The sequence below is a fragment of the Bombus impatiens genome, unplaced genomic scaffold (assembly GCF_000188095.3).
Source record: "Bombus impatiens unplaced genomic scaffold, BIMP_2.2 scf_0318, whole genome shotgun sequence".
NCBI classification, from domain to species: domain Eukaryota; kingdom Metazoa; phylum Arthropoda; class Insecta; order Hymenoptera; family Apidae; genus Bombus; species Bombus impatiens.
In genome coordinates, this window is record NT_176737.1 from 21,342 (window position 1) to 36,537 (window position 15,196).

A 15,196-nucleotide genomic window follows, 5' to 3' on the forward strand; every position below is an offset into this window, starting at 1 on the left:
TGGCGGGACCCTCGTCGTGAAACATCGTTCGGCCCTCCCAGCTGTTGGTCCAGAGAGAAAGTCCCGAACGAACGAACGAACGAAATTGCGTTCACCCGGAAATTGCGTTTTTACGATGCCATAATGAGATGTCCATGCGCGAGATATCGGTGGCTCGATGGTTTTTCCCGACGCGAAAACCCAGGCGAATACGTTCCAAAAAGCGGCGGAAAAAGTACCTGGCTTGTTGTAATTTTCATATTCGATGCGGTTTTTTAGGGAATGAGAGAAATGAGTTAGTGTTTGTTCGGGATGTTCGGTGAGGTGAACTTTTAGCAATGTTCTCTGCTGGCAATTATTGGACCTGACGGTAGATTGCGCTGGTTTGTCAGTAATGCGATTAAGAAAGGTTCTTTTAGAAGAGAGGGCATTTTTGCGATTAATGTAATTATTTTTTAAGCGACCGTTTAAATTTGGAATAATTATTTGTTTGCAATCTGTGACGGCGATAGATACGATTGAAATTTTCAAGCTATTCGTAGGTGGTGTAGTAGTGGTTGTAGATTGCAGTCATTTGTTGAAAGTGGTAGTGCGATTGAGGAACGTTATTGTAGCAGAGCCAGATTCTTTTTACTCAACGTGATTGTTTTTTAAAGAGATTTTTAAAATATTTCGAATTTAGGACAATTATTATTTAACTCTGCTAGCTCTTTCATATCGAACGATCGGTAGAAAAACATTTTAAAAATTGTTAGGAATAATCTAGAGAGGTTTTTGTGCATCTTGAATGGTTGCTCTTTTAATAAGAAGGCACAGAAAAGGGATACATAAATTATGGAGGCTAATGGTGATCGAGGTGGTGCTTATATGGGATCGAGGTCGAAACCTCTTAAGGGCGGCCAGCAAGCAGTAAAAGCAAAGTTTTAAGACGCCTAAAGAAGAACGTTTGACGAGATTAAATAAAAATTTCCTTAGAAACAGAACTCTGTATCGTAAATGTATCAATTACGTAGATCCATCGCAATAGAGAAGAATCCATTTGATAATTATCCGCTATTTGTACCTTTAATTAGATTTTCCAAATTCTGTTTCATAATATAGCGTATCAATTTTTACATAAGATCCGTTTCAAAAAAAGACAAAGATAAAAAGACTACCCGGCTTCCAAGTAAAGTAACGAATTCGGCATAAATTTTTGAACCTATTCTAATTCAAATTATTTAACATTCTAATTTTCCTTTTCTGGCAAAATAGTATTCCGACTATATAGCACGATTTTTCAATTTATTTTATACAGAATTTCAGAGAAACTTTATCATGAATAAATTCATTAAAAATTGGTACGTGGTTTCTACATGTTACGTCGCACAACAGTAATACTATACAGTGATATTTATTAATTCTTTTATCGACGAGAGAAATCCATTAATAAAAAAAAAAAAAGAAGATCATCGATCTTTTTCTTCGAAAGAAATTCTCCAACCGACATCACACTTTCGTAGTATCTGTCAGAGATCCTGTTGAAGTGTCTCGTTACTGTTGTCCGATTCGTTGAACACAGGGATGATATTCCGGCGGCGTTGTTATTTGGGGAAAACGGGTAAGTGACCTCAGATAAATTGACCACTCAAGCTCCGCAAGAGAACGCATCCTTTACCGTGTTCTCCCTTTGCTATTCTCGTTACGAAGGCAAAGACTTGATCCGTGACTCTGAGGCTTCTACGTCGTACACGTGTCTCAAACTCTAATTAGCTTCTGTATACTTTGCTGGGTAATTGTTTCGGAGGCTGTTGTCAGTGGGAACGAAAGGAGCGTGAATGCAATTAAAGTGGACGACGCTTTGTTAAACGATACGAGTGCTCGGGCGTCAAATACTTTAATATGAAAATTCTCTTTCTTTTGTCTTTTATTTCTCACGAATAAATCATAACGAAAATTATGATTTTATTTTGGAATGGAATGATATTTGTTAATTCGTAATTTCTGTAGTTTCTTTTTTAATTTCTGGTGAATGAAATGAACGGATATTTGTCTGTTAATAAATAAGGCAGTTAATAGGGTTCAGGTAATTGGTAAAAGTCGTATTAAGATTGTTAGAATTAGAGAGAGAGAGAGAGAGAGAGAGAGAGAGAAAGAGAGTTGATAACTGTTATCGTAGGATTATTGCGGTTGGGAGGGATGTGGTAAATATTATGATAGGATTATTAGCATTAAGGTCTAGCTGGATTCTAGCATTAGGTGGAATTACGAGAGAGAGGATTGTAAAGTATTTAAAACATCTAAAATGATAAGATCTTAAATCTCATTCGACAATTGAATTATTCAGAAGACAAATTGAATCTCATTTTCTGAACATTTCTTGGTATTAGCGTCGAAATACCTGATCAGTTTTCTTAAATTAATTCTATAGGAAACAAAATATGAATTGAACAGTTTCATTCTCAGAAAACTTTGTAAATTTCTCAGTTTCTCTTTTAAATTATTTTTCAATTTCACAAACGATTGGTCATGTTCGTTAAACAAATTATCTTTGATATGGCTCGATTAATGTTTAGTTTCATAATTAATAACTACCTATACAGTTGACATAGTACACTCGTGGTTAGTTCTATTTATCAAAATGCACGATGCATTATTCTATATATCGTTACAAGCAATTAAATTGTCGAAAAGTAAAACACTTTTGTTACCGAAACCGTGTATTTTTATATTTTTAAACGATCGCGTTACTGGCGATAATTCATAGCAAATCGAGGTCAATTTTTTCTTTCCTTCTTTTTTTGCCGAGGGAAAAGGACAGCTCGGATCGAAGAACGGACCCGCATTTATGAATTTAAATATTCGAGATGGTGGATGGTCGACTTTTTTCCCCAGCTCTTGCAACTTTATAGCTTCCTCTATATTCAACGCTCGTACCTTTGCCCTTGTTAAACGAATACACTTACGGACACGTTATATTTGGCATGCATGCGGCCATTTCTAAGCATTCTGCATTGTCGATCTATTTTCTCTGGCTCTTTCAATTTACCTCCTCCCCTTACGATTCCATCTTTTTTTATTTAAGCATCCCTCGACTCGAAAGATATTTTTCGCCTCTTTATTCGTGTTAGTCACGATCTCGCGGCATGTGTAAATAAAAGGATAAAACGTCGAAAGACATAAGCGAAGAATTCGATACTCTAGAAATCTGTGAAAGATACCGAAAGGAATTAATTACCAAAAACAAGAAAAGTCAGTAGTTCTTCGAAAGATTCGCGTAAGGAAACGACGCGTATATCATTCGATGGAATACCAATTTTATGGAAGCACACACGGCAGAGTTCCTTTATATGTTTCTTAACTTTCGCTATCAATTTCCTGAATAACCAAATGTATATGTACCAACAAAATCATAAAGCGTTAAATCGAAGCAAAATAACGAATCCATCGAGTCTGTGAACGTTTCTAGTATACTTCCACGGGATTGGTAATCTAGCAAGCTGTCGTCGTCATTTTTATCGTAGCAGTCAACGAAGCAGATACTCGCGTCGGATTAAGAAAGAACGGCGGCGAAGCCCGGGACGATGGAAATAAAGAAAGGAAACACAGTACGCGGGCCGGTCTCATTTAAATGTACGATACCGCTCGCCTCTTATCGCATTATAGTAAATACGGACTATACTCGTTCCGGCGGAAACGAGGGGAGAACGGCTGCACCGCTGATTGCAAATTGACTTCGCTACCGAAATAATACCGGCGAGCCCGTTACCTTGCGATTCTTATTGCACCAAGTTCGTTACGGTTATTCTTTTTCTCTGTCCGCTCGCTGTTTCGTTCCCACTACGCGCACATTTCGTTTCCCCTGTTTAAACGTACGTGTACGCCGCCCCGTAGCCCGCTCTTCCTCCCGCGTTTCGCTTACTCTCTTTTTTTTCCCTTTATTTTCCACCCTTTCCTCCCCTTTGCCTTTCCGTCCTTTTCTCAACTCCATTATTTACCTTCAGTCTCCTTTCTACGTTTCTTTGTAGCGGACCGTTTGTCGAGAATGTTGTAATCCAATTTATTCCTCCGTTCTTCGTCTTTACCCTTTCTCTCCTCCTTTTCCTTTCTTCATCTTGATTCCGTTGTTTCGTTTCGTTCGTTCGCTACTTATCAACGTTCCAAAGATTTTACCGTTTCAGACGATTTGACTCGTACAACGACGTTTGATAGAGTTTGTCGACGGTACTGGCAATCGACAGGTTTTGGAGAATTTTTGATCGAAATACAACGTTAAGTTTAAGATGCAATTTCATCTATGTGAACGAAGAAAGTTTTATTTATTATCTATTAGTTTTTTACTTATCTATTACAATTAAAAAAATGAAAAAACTACTCGAACGTTGAAGCTTAATATTTAATAGTTGAACGCTTTCCCCTAATAGCTCAATAATTTTGTAATTATCTACTTTTTCTCCTCGTTGCAATGAACAGTCCAATATTTTCATATATCGTGTATGTCTCATAAAATAGTATGATATCAAAGGATAATGTTAACACTTCGATAAGCGCGTTAGACATACAAGATTTTGTTTCTTTCTGAAAAAAGCTATAAATTATCAATTACTGAATTTTCATTTAATTAAAAGAAAAATTATTCTTTCAACTGCGCTCATACAGTTTGGAAACAATTCTCCATTTCGTCTACAGTTAGAAAAAAGAAATTGAGAGCAGAGATTCTGAAATGGGCAACGCCAGGAACTATGCACGAGCTGCCTTTGTTTTCCGAGACCAACCGACAACGTCCAAACAGGAATTTCGCAAAACTTCACGCTGGGAAAATTCTCCGACGCTGTGCATTCTTGCGCGATTTCACTGCGCGCGTAATTTGAATGCGTTTCATGGTCGGTCGGTTTCGAAAATAGACCCTGTGATTTTTGCAACGCGGTCCTCCAACTAGGACCTTTTATTTTCTTCAATGAACGGAGGGGACGAATTCGCCTTCCACGATAAATAAACTTCTCCCTTCTATACGTCAGGTTAATTTTAACCAGAATTTCTTCTGCCTCCGGAAAAATGTATGTTACGTAAATTATTATAATTTAATTTATCAAATTATTAAAATTTTAATAAACAAAGCTGTTTACAGTTACATCATTGTATAAAAATCTCCTTGCTAAAAATCCCCTGATATGACGAACAATGGAACTAATTGAATTGAGAAATACAAAATTTAGAACTTATCACATTTTCGTACATGTGAAATTACCTAACATACATTTATTTCATCTGTCATACTGCTAATGAATATGAAGCATACATTTTTTTCAATGAAACATCTCCTCCCAGAATTTCTGTATTTTATTTTCTCGTTACGTACAACATCAACAAACATTTTCCAAGTTATCTTCCATTATACAAAATATTCCTGTCACATTCGTTTTCTATATATCGTAATATTAATAACAACGAAAAATCATTTATACGAAAGTTATAGTTCTCAACTCAGTTATGTTCTTCTACATGTACTGACTAATGAAATAAGCTTCTGCCATGTCAGGCCCGAAAATGAAACGTTACTCGAATCTCCGTTTAAACCACACTTAAAACCTTCCATTATCCTAATGCGACCATAGAAAGCAGGGACCAAAATATCGCATTTTCCAGCAGGGCATGTCGTGTAACGAGCAGGGTTGCTCGCGAAACGAGGGTCGCGCATCGCGCCGATAAACGCGTCGCCTCGCACTGTGAAAACGTTTAATCGACAATCACGGCTCGATTGTCGGTTGTCCTATATTACCGCCTTAATTGCGGCACATTAATTATAATGGTATGATTATTGGGCCGTGAGCGTGATTACCCCTGCCCGTCTCATCTGTGCCGATTAGGCCGTCTTTGTGCACGCTGGGATCGACCCAGTAACTAATGTCGACACCGGCTGGGTGCCACCATTCGATCACTTGTCAGACCCGAATGATAGCCTCACAATGTGCGTGTATATATACGTCTTCGTAGTGTAATTTCTTTGTTCATCTTCGTAATAAGAAGGAAGTTAAAAATACACTACGAAAGAAAATGTACAATTAATATCATCCACACCGCTTAACGCCGAGAAACACGACAAACCTCGAGGCTTTAAGGAATTCTCTAACAAGTAGCAATTTGTCGAAGCGTTATTGGACGTTGACGTGCACCTCACAGATGTCTTTGTACGTTATGAATAATCTAGAAAATTCTCAAAACTTCGACGATCGTTAAATATGTAACCCGAATGCGAAGAACGCGGAGTTCCTCCGCAGTCTACTCGTCGTATTGTCAAACAATGAACAAACAATTCGCTTCGTTTTCTTCTTCAAGAACATCTTTCCCGCCTCCCTTACGAGACCAAACTTCGTATACGATATAAACGCAAATACTGGAAAGCGCACCCCATAAAGTCTTCCTCACCCCCAAAAGTCACCCTAAACCGCTTTCCATCCCATGGACCGAACAATTTGCCCAAGTCAGCATCCGCCAATGCGCGCCAAACTCTGGTGTCTCAGTTCATCAAGCCCGTCCATCGTCTTGGTCCCCTCGCCTCGTCTAAGTCGTTTAATTATCCGCAGCAAGCTGGCCGAGAAATATTTCGCGTGGAAACGTCCGTCGACAAAGGCTCGGCCTTGGAAGGATCATCAACGAAACGGAGAAGGGAGAAAGTGAGAAGGAATCCTTGGGAGGAATACGCAAGGACGTGGGAAGATGGCGCAGGGCCCGACGAGTAGCTCCGGTTCAAGTTTTGTCGCTGCTGGCCGAGAGATAATAGCTCGGGCTTAGTCTGCACAAAGGGAAGACGGCACCCGCAGCTCGCGACACTTGTGCGCTACGGCTTAAGTTTCGTAATACCGGCCGAGCGGCCGTGATACACTGTACACGTTAGGCGGACACTTAATGCAATTTGCATATCTTCGGCTTAAAGAAACCGACCTTTGGCCGAAGACCGTTGTTCCAGCAGTGCGGCTTGTTTTCATTGCCCTGGAGGGTTGTGAACCAGGCAGATGAAAATGGCTTTGGTCTGGAATATGCTTGGGTATTTTCTTTCGCCTCTTTTTTATTGTTTACTGGGAACGGGGTTTTGTAGAGTGGCGGTCAGGGATTGGGAGAAAGTGTGGTTAAGTGTTTGTATTCGTCTTGTAGAGAGAATGATTCATATATACCATGTATAGGGAATATTCTACAGAAAGTTTGAAACTAGCTAGAGAATAACTGTTCATCGCGCAATATATAAAATAATGTATCATGAAGCAGCAGTGATTCTTTATATCATAGTCTCAATGTTATATTTCTCGTGATTTATTAAAAAATATATATTTAAACGCATCGTTTTATTTGATTGAAATTCGTTAACAACATCGATCAAATAAGAATCCGTATTACAGTATTAGCTCTTTGTTAACGACGGTTTTTCAACATGCAGAATGATTTTTGTCAGCTAATACGTCCAAAAATAATTCGACGATGTTTATCCTATACGTGATTTTTATTTAATATACTTGAAATCTCGTACGGGAAGTTTCATCTTTACTGTTTGGCGAACGAATTCATTTACGGTCGGCGTGCATCGCGAGAACCGCCGGAAGCTCCGTTCATCGAGCGGTGAAACGCGATATTTTTCATAAAATCCCGAGTCGACCGCGGCTGCGTGATTCTGAATATCTTTTACAGAGAGGAAACCGTTCGATTCCGCGTAACGGCCAAACAAAACCCCTATGTAAATTGTGTACTCTCGCTTGCATATTTTGTTAGTTTTATGTACGCACCAGTTTTTATTTTCGCAACTTCATAGACGAAAGGGCAGAGTTTCAGGTTCCATCCAACTGGACCTTATTCGACTCAGCTGTATCTGTTTTAAGCATTTAATAATAGTATCGATCTTGAAACCAGTTCCGGTGATCAGCCGTTCGTAAAATTTCCAATATTCTTTCCATAGCCGAGGAATATTAATTTTAAGAATTGATTTCAGATTTTGAAGAATCACATAGGCAGATATCGAATGCATAAAATTGCAAGTTGGCGGAAAGCGGTACTCCTACAATTTTTTGTTCAATTTCAAATATTACCATATCATCTCTCGATAGATATGCATTCTTGTCAAACTTGACGATAATCAAGAAATTTCAAAGGTATCGATCCCTCGTAAATCACTGGCCTTTCACAATGGCGGAGGAAAGTAATGACGAACGACCAGATACCAAGAAGAATTAGCCACCGACTCGAATTGCGTGCACCGTCAGATAAAGCATTCCATAATTCTTCGTGACAGGACGATCGTCAATATTAACAGAGTTACAATTGACTGTTAGTGCAACCTCGCTGTACCGCGGGTTGAAGATAAATTTAACGCGCGCGAGGAAATTGAAAATGGTTTACACTGTCGAACTGAATTGCAAAAAAAGGGGCGGAAGAAGAAAAAAATTGGAAAAAAATCAAACGGGGATATCGCCGATCGTAATTGTCAGCACATAGAGTTTCGAACCTCTATTCAACTGATAACACATATCTGACAGGATAGAATCCTGACAGCGCAGCTGCCGAAAGGTAAACAAAATTTGCGATGCTGGAATATTGGAATCGATCGATCCTACGTACATAGGTGTTTCGGAGAGAGAAAGAGAGAGAGCATGGTTTAAAAAATGTTTTTGGAGCCATAACAGTTCGAACACGTTTACCGTCATTAATTTCAATTTGATTAAAATTTTTGTTTATTCACCGTTCGAAATTTTCGACGTCATCCTGTCTCGTTTGGAAATAATGATTGCTGGGTCAGTGGTCGAGTAGTCGATCTACTCTCATTGAGGCGCATGGACGCTCAATTTTGTTCAGTGATGTTGCAAGAGTTCCATTCGACTGCATATAAAGATTGCATTGTTTAATGTATTTCGCTTTAAGGGTCGAAGAATGCGATGCACGTGCATGTATAATGAAGAATTTTAATGATTCTGTATTTTAGTTTCTATATTTTGGATTGTCTTAAGTTTCCACTCTTTACTAGTCAATATTCTTTGTATAAATAATTGCAAATTTTTTTTTGGAGCGTGTTAGGATATAATCCATGACAATATTTCACCATTCTTCATCCCTCGTTTTCTTATATCCCCTAACAATTGCCAGTATCAACTGGTGCTTGCAGATCTAGTTTCATTTTCGACATATTCACTGAGACTTCTGAAGCACCACTAAGAGTCAGAATAAAATACCTAAACGATAACTTCTAAGTTTCGGCATTTCGAAATCCTATTTATCTAACCATCTTCATAAACAGAAATATCAGCAGATTTCAAACTCATCCACCAGCAAACTACCCCTTACTGGTGTAAGATAGAAATATCCACTCCAATTTTAAAGACAAAGCACGCGAAGAGCTCGTCAAAAACCCATCCGAAGTAGCTTGAATTCTCCGCGACATTAACCTTCCATAAAAACCGAAGCGGCACGGGGAACGATACGTGAAACGAAATCGTGTTCGTAGCGAAGGATGGCGTTCGAATGGTGAGCGTCGGCAGAGCGTAGATGGGATTTTAGAAGGGTTGCAAGGGTAAGGTAAACGATATTTGCGAAGCTTGGGGGATCGATAGCAATTTAACCGCCCCTCACCATTCTGTACGACCGCTCCCCTGCGCTACATCTATGTACCTTCGCCGGACGTAGGTCCACCTCCAGCAGCATCATCATCATCGTGGCTACCGCGGCTGCTTCCACCCTCTCTTACTCTCTCGTCGAGTTGTGCACCGTGGCCCAGTCGGAACTCATCCATATACATCGAGAAAATTAATATCTGGGCTTCGTTCGCGCGTTGAATAAACTTGGTTGCGCGGCCGCTTCCTTTCAGCGTCGCTTCCTCCTTCGTTTCTCTTCCTCCCTCGCTACTTCCGGGCGACGATGATCAACCCCTTGTCTTCGAACACCCTCGTTTTTCCTCGCTCTAAGCAGTGCTGAACGAGCCACGCGAACGTAAAACGGTCGCGTTCGTTAATAACTTCGCGGCGGAACTTTAATTCCGGATCGCCACTGTTCGTTCCTCCTTTTGTTTCTTGGAATTGCGATCGTCGGACTGTTCCTGATCACGCAGCATGTGTGGTATTCTTGTTTCGTCTGGATCTGCTATTTCTATCCTCCTCGGTTCTTTTTCGTACCTTTGCGCGAATCGCGATGACACTGATGATGTATTCGCGACGTTCTAGGCTATGTTAGGTAATTGGGTTAGAGGCGTTCGTTTCTCGTACCTACGGTGTTTCTTTAGGTTTCTGAAGGTTTCTTTTAACAGAGTACATAAGTGAATAGTTGGAGAACTGTGTGCATGAAATATTAAGAGGAACGTTTTGGTCTTTACGGTGGAGGTTCAACGTATTCGCTGATGTATATGTTGCATTTTAGATTACGTATTTTATTGGTTGTTGTTAGAGAGATAGACAAAATAGCGGGCAATATATTAGAAGAACGTTATTATTTAAACAAGTTTGGAGGAAAATTAAATATGGTAGTTTTCATCATTTGAAAAATCATTAAACTTTAGAAAAACTTGTGAATAGCGATGAAAGTAATCATAGTTTACTTCATTACTTAAATTTCGACCACTTTTTCACAGAATACTTCTATTTTTTTATTTACTATAAAAAATTACACATAAAGTATCATCATGGAAGCGGACATCAACTATTTAAACGTATTATTTATTTAATAAATTAAGAATGAGTTGCAGCGGTATACAAAATACCACGTGTTTCCAATGATTTATTCCAGCGTCGAAACTCTGCTCTCGTTTCTTTCAGAATTTTATTCAAGCCTCCCGTTCAACCCCCTTTCGCGTGCGCATCTCTTGCTATATGCAAACGTTTTGTGTCGCGTCCTGTGTGTTCGCGTGTGATTCATCGATCTCTCGTAAGCGCGGATAACGTCCAGCATGGCTGGTCCGCTTATATTTACATATTTAACTAACCCAACGGCGGAAGCATTAACGCAAACGCGGACGGATAATCTGGAATATGTTAATCCGCCGCGAGATGCATACCGTCGCTTTGAATTAACGCGAACGCTCGTCTACGACGCGAATCGTGTACACGGCCGATGTCGAAGTGGACGAATATGGCATGTAATGCTTTGTGTGTACCCCTACGTCAAACGTATAATTGTGTCAGTGACAATGGCTGAATATCGTATATTTTTTGCGTTGAATTATCCCAGATATTGCCACCATTGCGACTGTTCGTATTAAAATTTCCCTTCTTTATATTGTTTGTTTTAATGATTTTGGATTATTACGATGTAAATCAGAATTTTTACATGAATTGTATTTCTGATTAATTTACTTGCTTTAATTAATTTCTTTGCAGTCGATTCATATACATTTGCATCTCTGACGTGGAATTTTAGTTATTGTTTACGAAGGACCTGGTCTTGTTACTCGGAGGGAATTGAACGTTGATCCTGTAACTGTGCAATGAAACTTAAGTAATTGGCAATAAGTTGAATGGATCAGTTTGGTTTCCGAGAAACTCGTATCTTGTAATATAGCCACTGAATCGTCAAACGAATTTACAACCTGTTAATCGTCGATAGCAACCATTGTCTGATAATTCTTCTGGTTAAACTGTAACGAAAACACGGGTGTATCTCGCTATTCCTCAACACGACTATGGTTGACGAGACCCAGTTGACGACGCGGTATAATCGAGTGAACCGAGACGATCGTAACGAGGGTCTGACAAGCAAGAAGACGGAGTTTAGGTCGCTTAGCGCGACGAGCTTCGTAACCTAAAATCCACAGTCAAAGTTTGCTACCACTTGGCAGCAGTTGTCCTCGGATCGCGAAGGCCACCTAAGGTCTCGAGAGATCCTCGACTGGCTGCTAGTTCTCGTAAGAGTGCTTCAGCGTTGTTGTCAGTGCGCCGAGGAATATGCGAAAGCGACACTCGTCTCATACCCGAGAACTTCTCATTTAACCCTCCCAGCCCCGTTGCCCAACTTTCATCCCATTCTACGTATCGTCCTGATAACGAAAATGATCGATCAACTCGTTGAACCATATTACGTATATTTTCCTTTTGAGTTTTGCTACGTTTTATTTTTAGTTTGCCAAGTTCGATCGATTGTTCTTAAAACAATGTTTTGTTATTTATTAAACACGTAAAATCTTAATGAAAGTGTACGTGGGGGGTGCTTAAAATTTTGTCTAAGTTTCTTCTAAGAAATTCTTCGAAGTTTTAGAAAATTTCTGCTTAATTTCTTGGATTAATCTTTTTTTCGATTATAAAGATTAATCACTCGATTATTTATGATAAAAAAACTACCGAATAATTCATGAAACTATTGAACTTGTATGGAAGAAATCATTCGTTACAAATCGGATTTCTTTGAATCTAAATTACATAGTTATTCCCATTAGTGGGAAAATAATTTACACATCGTAGCTTAGAACTATTTCCTATGGAGAAATTAAACAGTTTTTATGTCGATCAAACAATTAATTTCCCTATAGAGAAACATGACAGTATAGGCGATTAGCCGCGGATCATATCGTAACAAACGTAGCCAATTATGTTTGAGTTGTGCCCTTCGCAACACGCGAAGAATCTTGTTCATCTGTCGACGCCGTTCGCCAACTTTGAGGTCGAGCAACCTGGCATCGAATAGAATCAACAACGAACGAGATTTTGTTTCTGCGTGTTGCGTGGTCATAAAAACGAGAATGGGGCCGAGCGTGTTCACAGAAATCAAGAGAATCATCTCGCCCACGTGCAGACGCTTCTGCTAATTTTTCGCCTCGATTCATTAACTTCGTCCCGTAGCATTCGTTCGAAGAATTTTTCTATTCTTGATATTTCTGCTAAATTTAGTATCATCATGCGATTCTCTTTGTTCATCATTGTTTTCGTAAGAAGCAACGTATACAAGAAACTACTTTTACTAAAAGGTATGTAGAGACATTTACAGAATAATAAAGATTTTCTTATAAGAAAATGTGGCGAGATGAACATTGATGATAGTTTCCTTATTATGATGAATTTATAAACAATCAACAATGATAAATAATTGCAAAGTAGTGGAAATGCAATTAACGTTAATTATATTACATAATTTTATAAACCAGCAGGGGGATGTATATACATAAACGTAAATAATAAATTATGAAACAGATAATTATTTTTAATGTAATACATAGCAATAAAGCCGAAAGAAAATTTACAATTCGAACCTTTTGTTAATTATTATGAACGATAATGAATACGTGGAAATTACGAAGGAAATATGATGAAAAATAAATGAAAAGTATCAAGTTCATAGCAATGATATCACAATAAGAAAAGCTGCAAAATATTCTGAAACTGATTGACATACAAGGAAATTATCTAGTAAAATTTATTGTCGTGTTAGTCGTGTATTTTCTAAACTTCGTTTCAATTTATTAAACGTATTATTCAATTGAATATTGACTGCCAGAAAATGTATGATACATGTTCTGTTTCAGGCAACGGGAATTTAGAATTGTTCGATAGTGAGAGCGGGCCGGACCTCACACTATCACCTCAGACCTTCACGTCGACGGCGGAGGCCTTCATCAATGACAATAGTGATAGTCTTGGCGTTCCAGGAGACAACGATACGGGTGAGTGTCGTTTCCAATTCTACTTTTATTGCGCGCTGTCTGACCACTACCGTGCTTGTTCTACTTGAGCTCCACGTTATAAGCGAAAACGCGTCTCTTAAATCTTTCCTTTTATGATGATAATAAAGTTGAAATGATATTGGGGGGCTCTTAAAGTATACAAATTCATAAAAAATCTTTTACTACATAAAATTACAAATTGGTAAATAAAATTTCTGCAGCATTTTTCATTCGTTTTATCCACTTGTGTTGCGATACAAATATTTCAGCGAAGAGTATTTTCTATATATCACATTTTAAAGTCATATTAAAGTCATTAAATATAAGATTTTAGAAGAGTGCACTTTTACAAAGATATTTTATTTCTAAATTAGTAAACAACCAAAATTGTAAGATTTCAATTAACTGAATTCCATCAAATTTTCTATTTCTCGGAGAAAACATTCAATTATTAATAATTTGCATTCCGATTATTTATGATTTGGTAGAATATTAATACTAAAATCTTGACCAACTAAATTTTCCCAAATTTTCTGCTTCTTTAAGCAAGCTTTAAATCTTAACAGTAATCCTATTCTCCCGAATTTATCTCGTTGGAATTCATTTCATCCATTTTATCCCATTGTTAAAATTTCAAAAACGCAGCGCTAGTCGTCAGACAACATTAAGACCTATTTAGACATCCGCTCAACCGATTAACCTTCGACAAATGAAATTGGTGATAAGGACGAATAAATCAAGATTCGAAATCGTCGCGGCGTTTTAGTGGAAGCCCGTGTTTCCTTTAATTGAAACGGTCTAAAGGGCGTGGGCCGTCGATCGTTTAGAGTCGTTAGGCGAAGGAACCGAGGACAATGCATTAGCGTAATTGTTGCGCTGCTCGTCAACGGGTACAGTTGAACAGTGAGTTACAACTAGTTCGAACAAGTCCGGGGGAAGCTATTTCCGTGCGTGCGCCACGCTACATAATACCCATTGTTCCCGACAAGTATAAGGGGTCTGTACTAGTTGTACACCGGCTATAAAATGTCCGCATTGTTTCCTGGGGACACGGTGCACGGTAATCAACACGCCTTTCCAGAAGTGGAAGCTACACCTTAATGTTCTGATTGAAACCTTAGCTCGTTTGTATTTTGTACGGACGTACACGTTGTTTCGTTAAAACGTCATTCACTTAAATGAAATAACGTTCCACTTAACGATCAATTAGTTTCGTATATCGTATTTATAAAAATATTTGTAAAAATTATCGGTTTTACAATTAAAAAAAAAAATTGTCCAGTTGCTGGAAAGAATACAAATTGAACGATGAAGAAAATGGAAGAACAGGAAGATTTACTTTTGAAGTTTGTTTGTGGCCAATTTTAATACACGAGCCATTTGTATTACCATATTTATTTTAATGAAGGCGCTTGTGTATCGAAACGTTATAAGAAATAATTTGCATTCGAGTGTGACAAGCCTGTTTTTCGATAAATACTCGCAACTTCAGACGCGTAAATCATCGAAAGAAGACGTGTTTACAAGAAACAAAAATACATAGTATCCAGTCCTTCTCGTAATTGCGATAGAATGTAGTAACATGACGCAATCTCTCATCCTTTGACGCGCGATTCACGC

General features: G+C 38.5%; 1 protein-coding gene across 1 annotated transcript in view; it reads left to right on the top strand.

Moving 5' to 3' along the window:
- The window catches only part of LOC100746455, a gene marked incomplete at its 5' end in the record, with an annotated part of 240,012 nt that overhangs the window by 18,017 nt on the left and 206,799 nt on the right, over positions 1-15,196 (top strand). Inside the window, one exon of the mRNA XM_033320534.1 lies at positions 13,439-13,576. Within this exon, the coding sequence (XP_033176425.1) occupies positions 13,439-13,576 (138 nt within the window). The remainder of the gene's footprint in view (positions 1-13,438; positions 13,577-15,196) is intronic.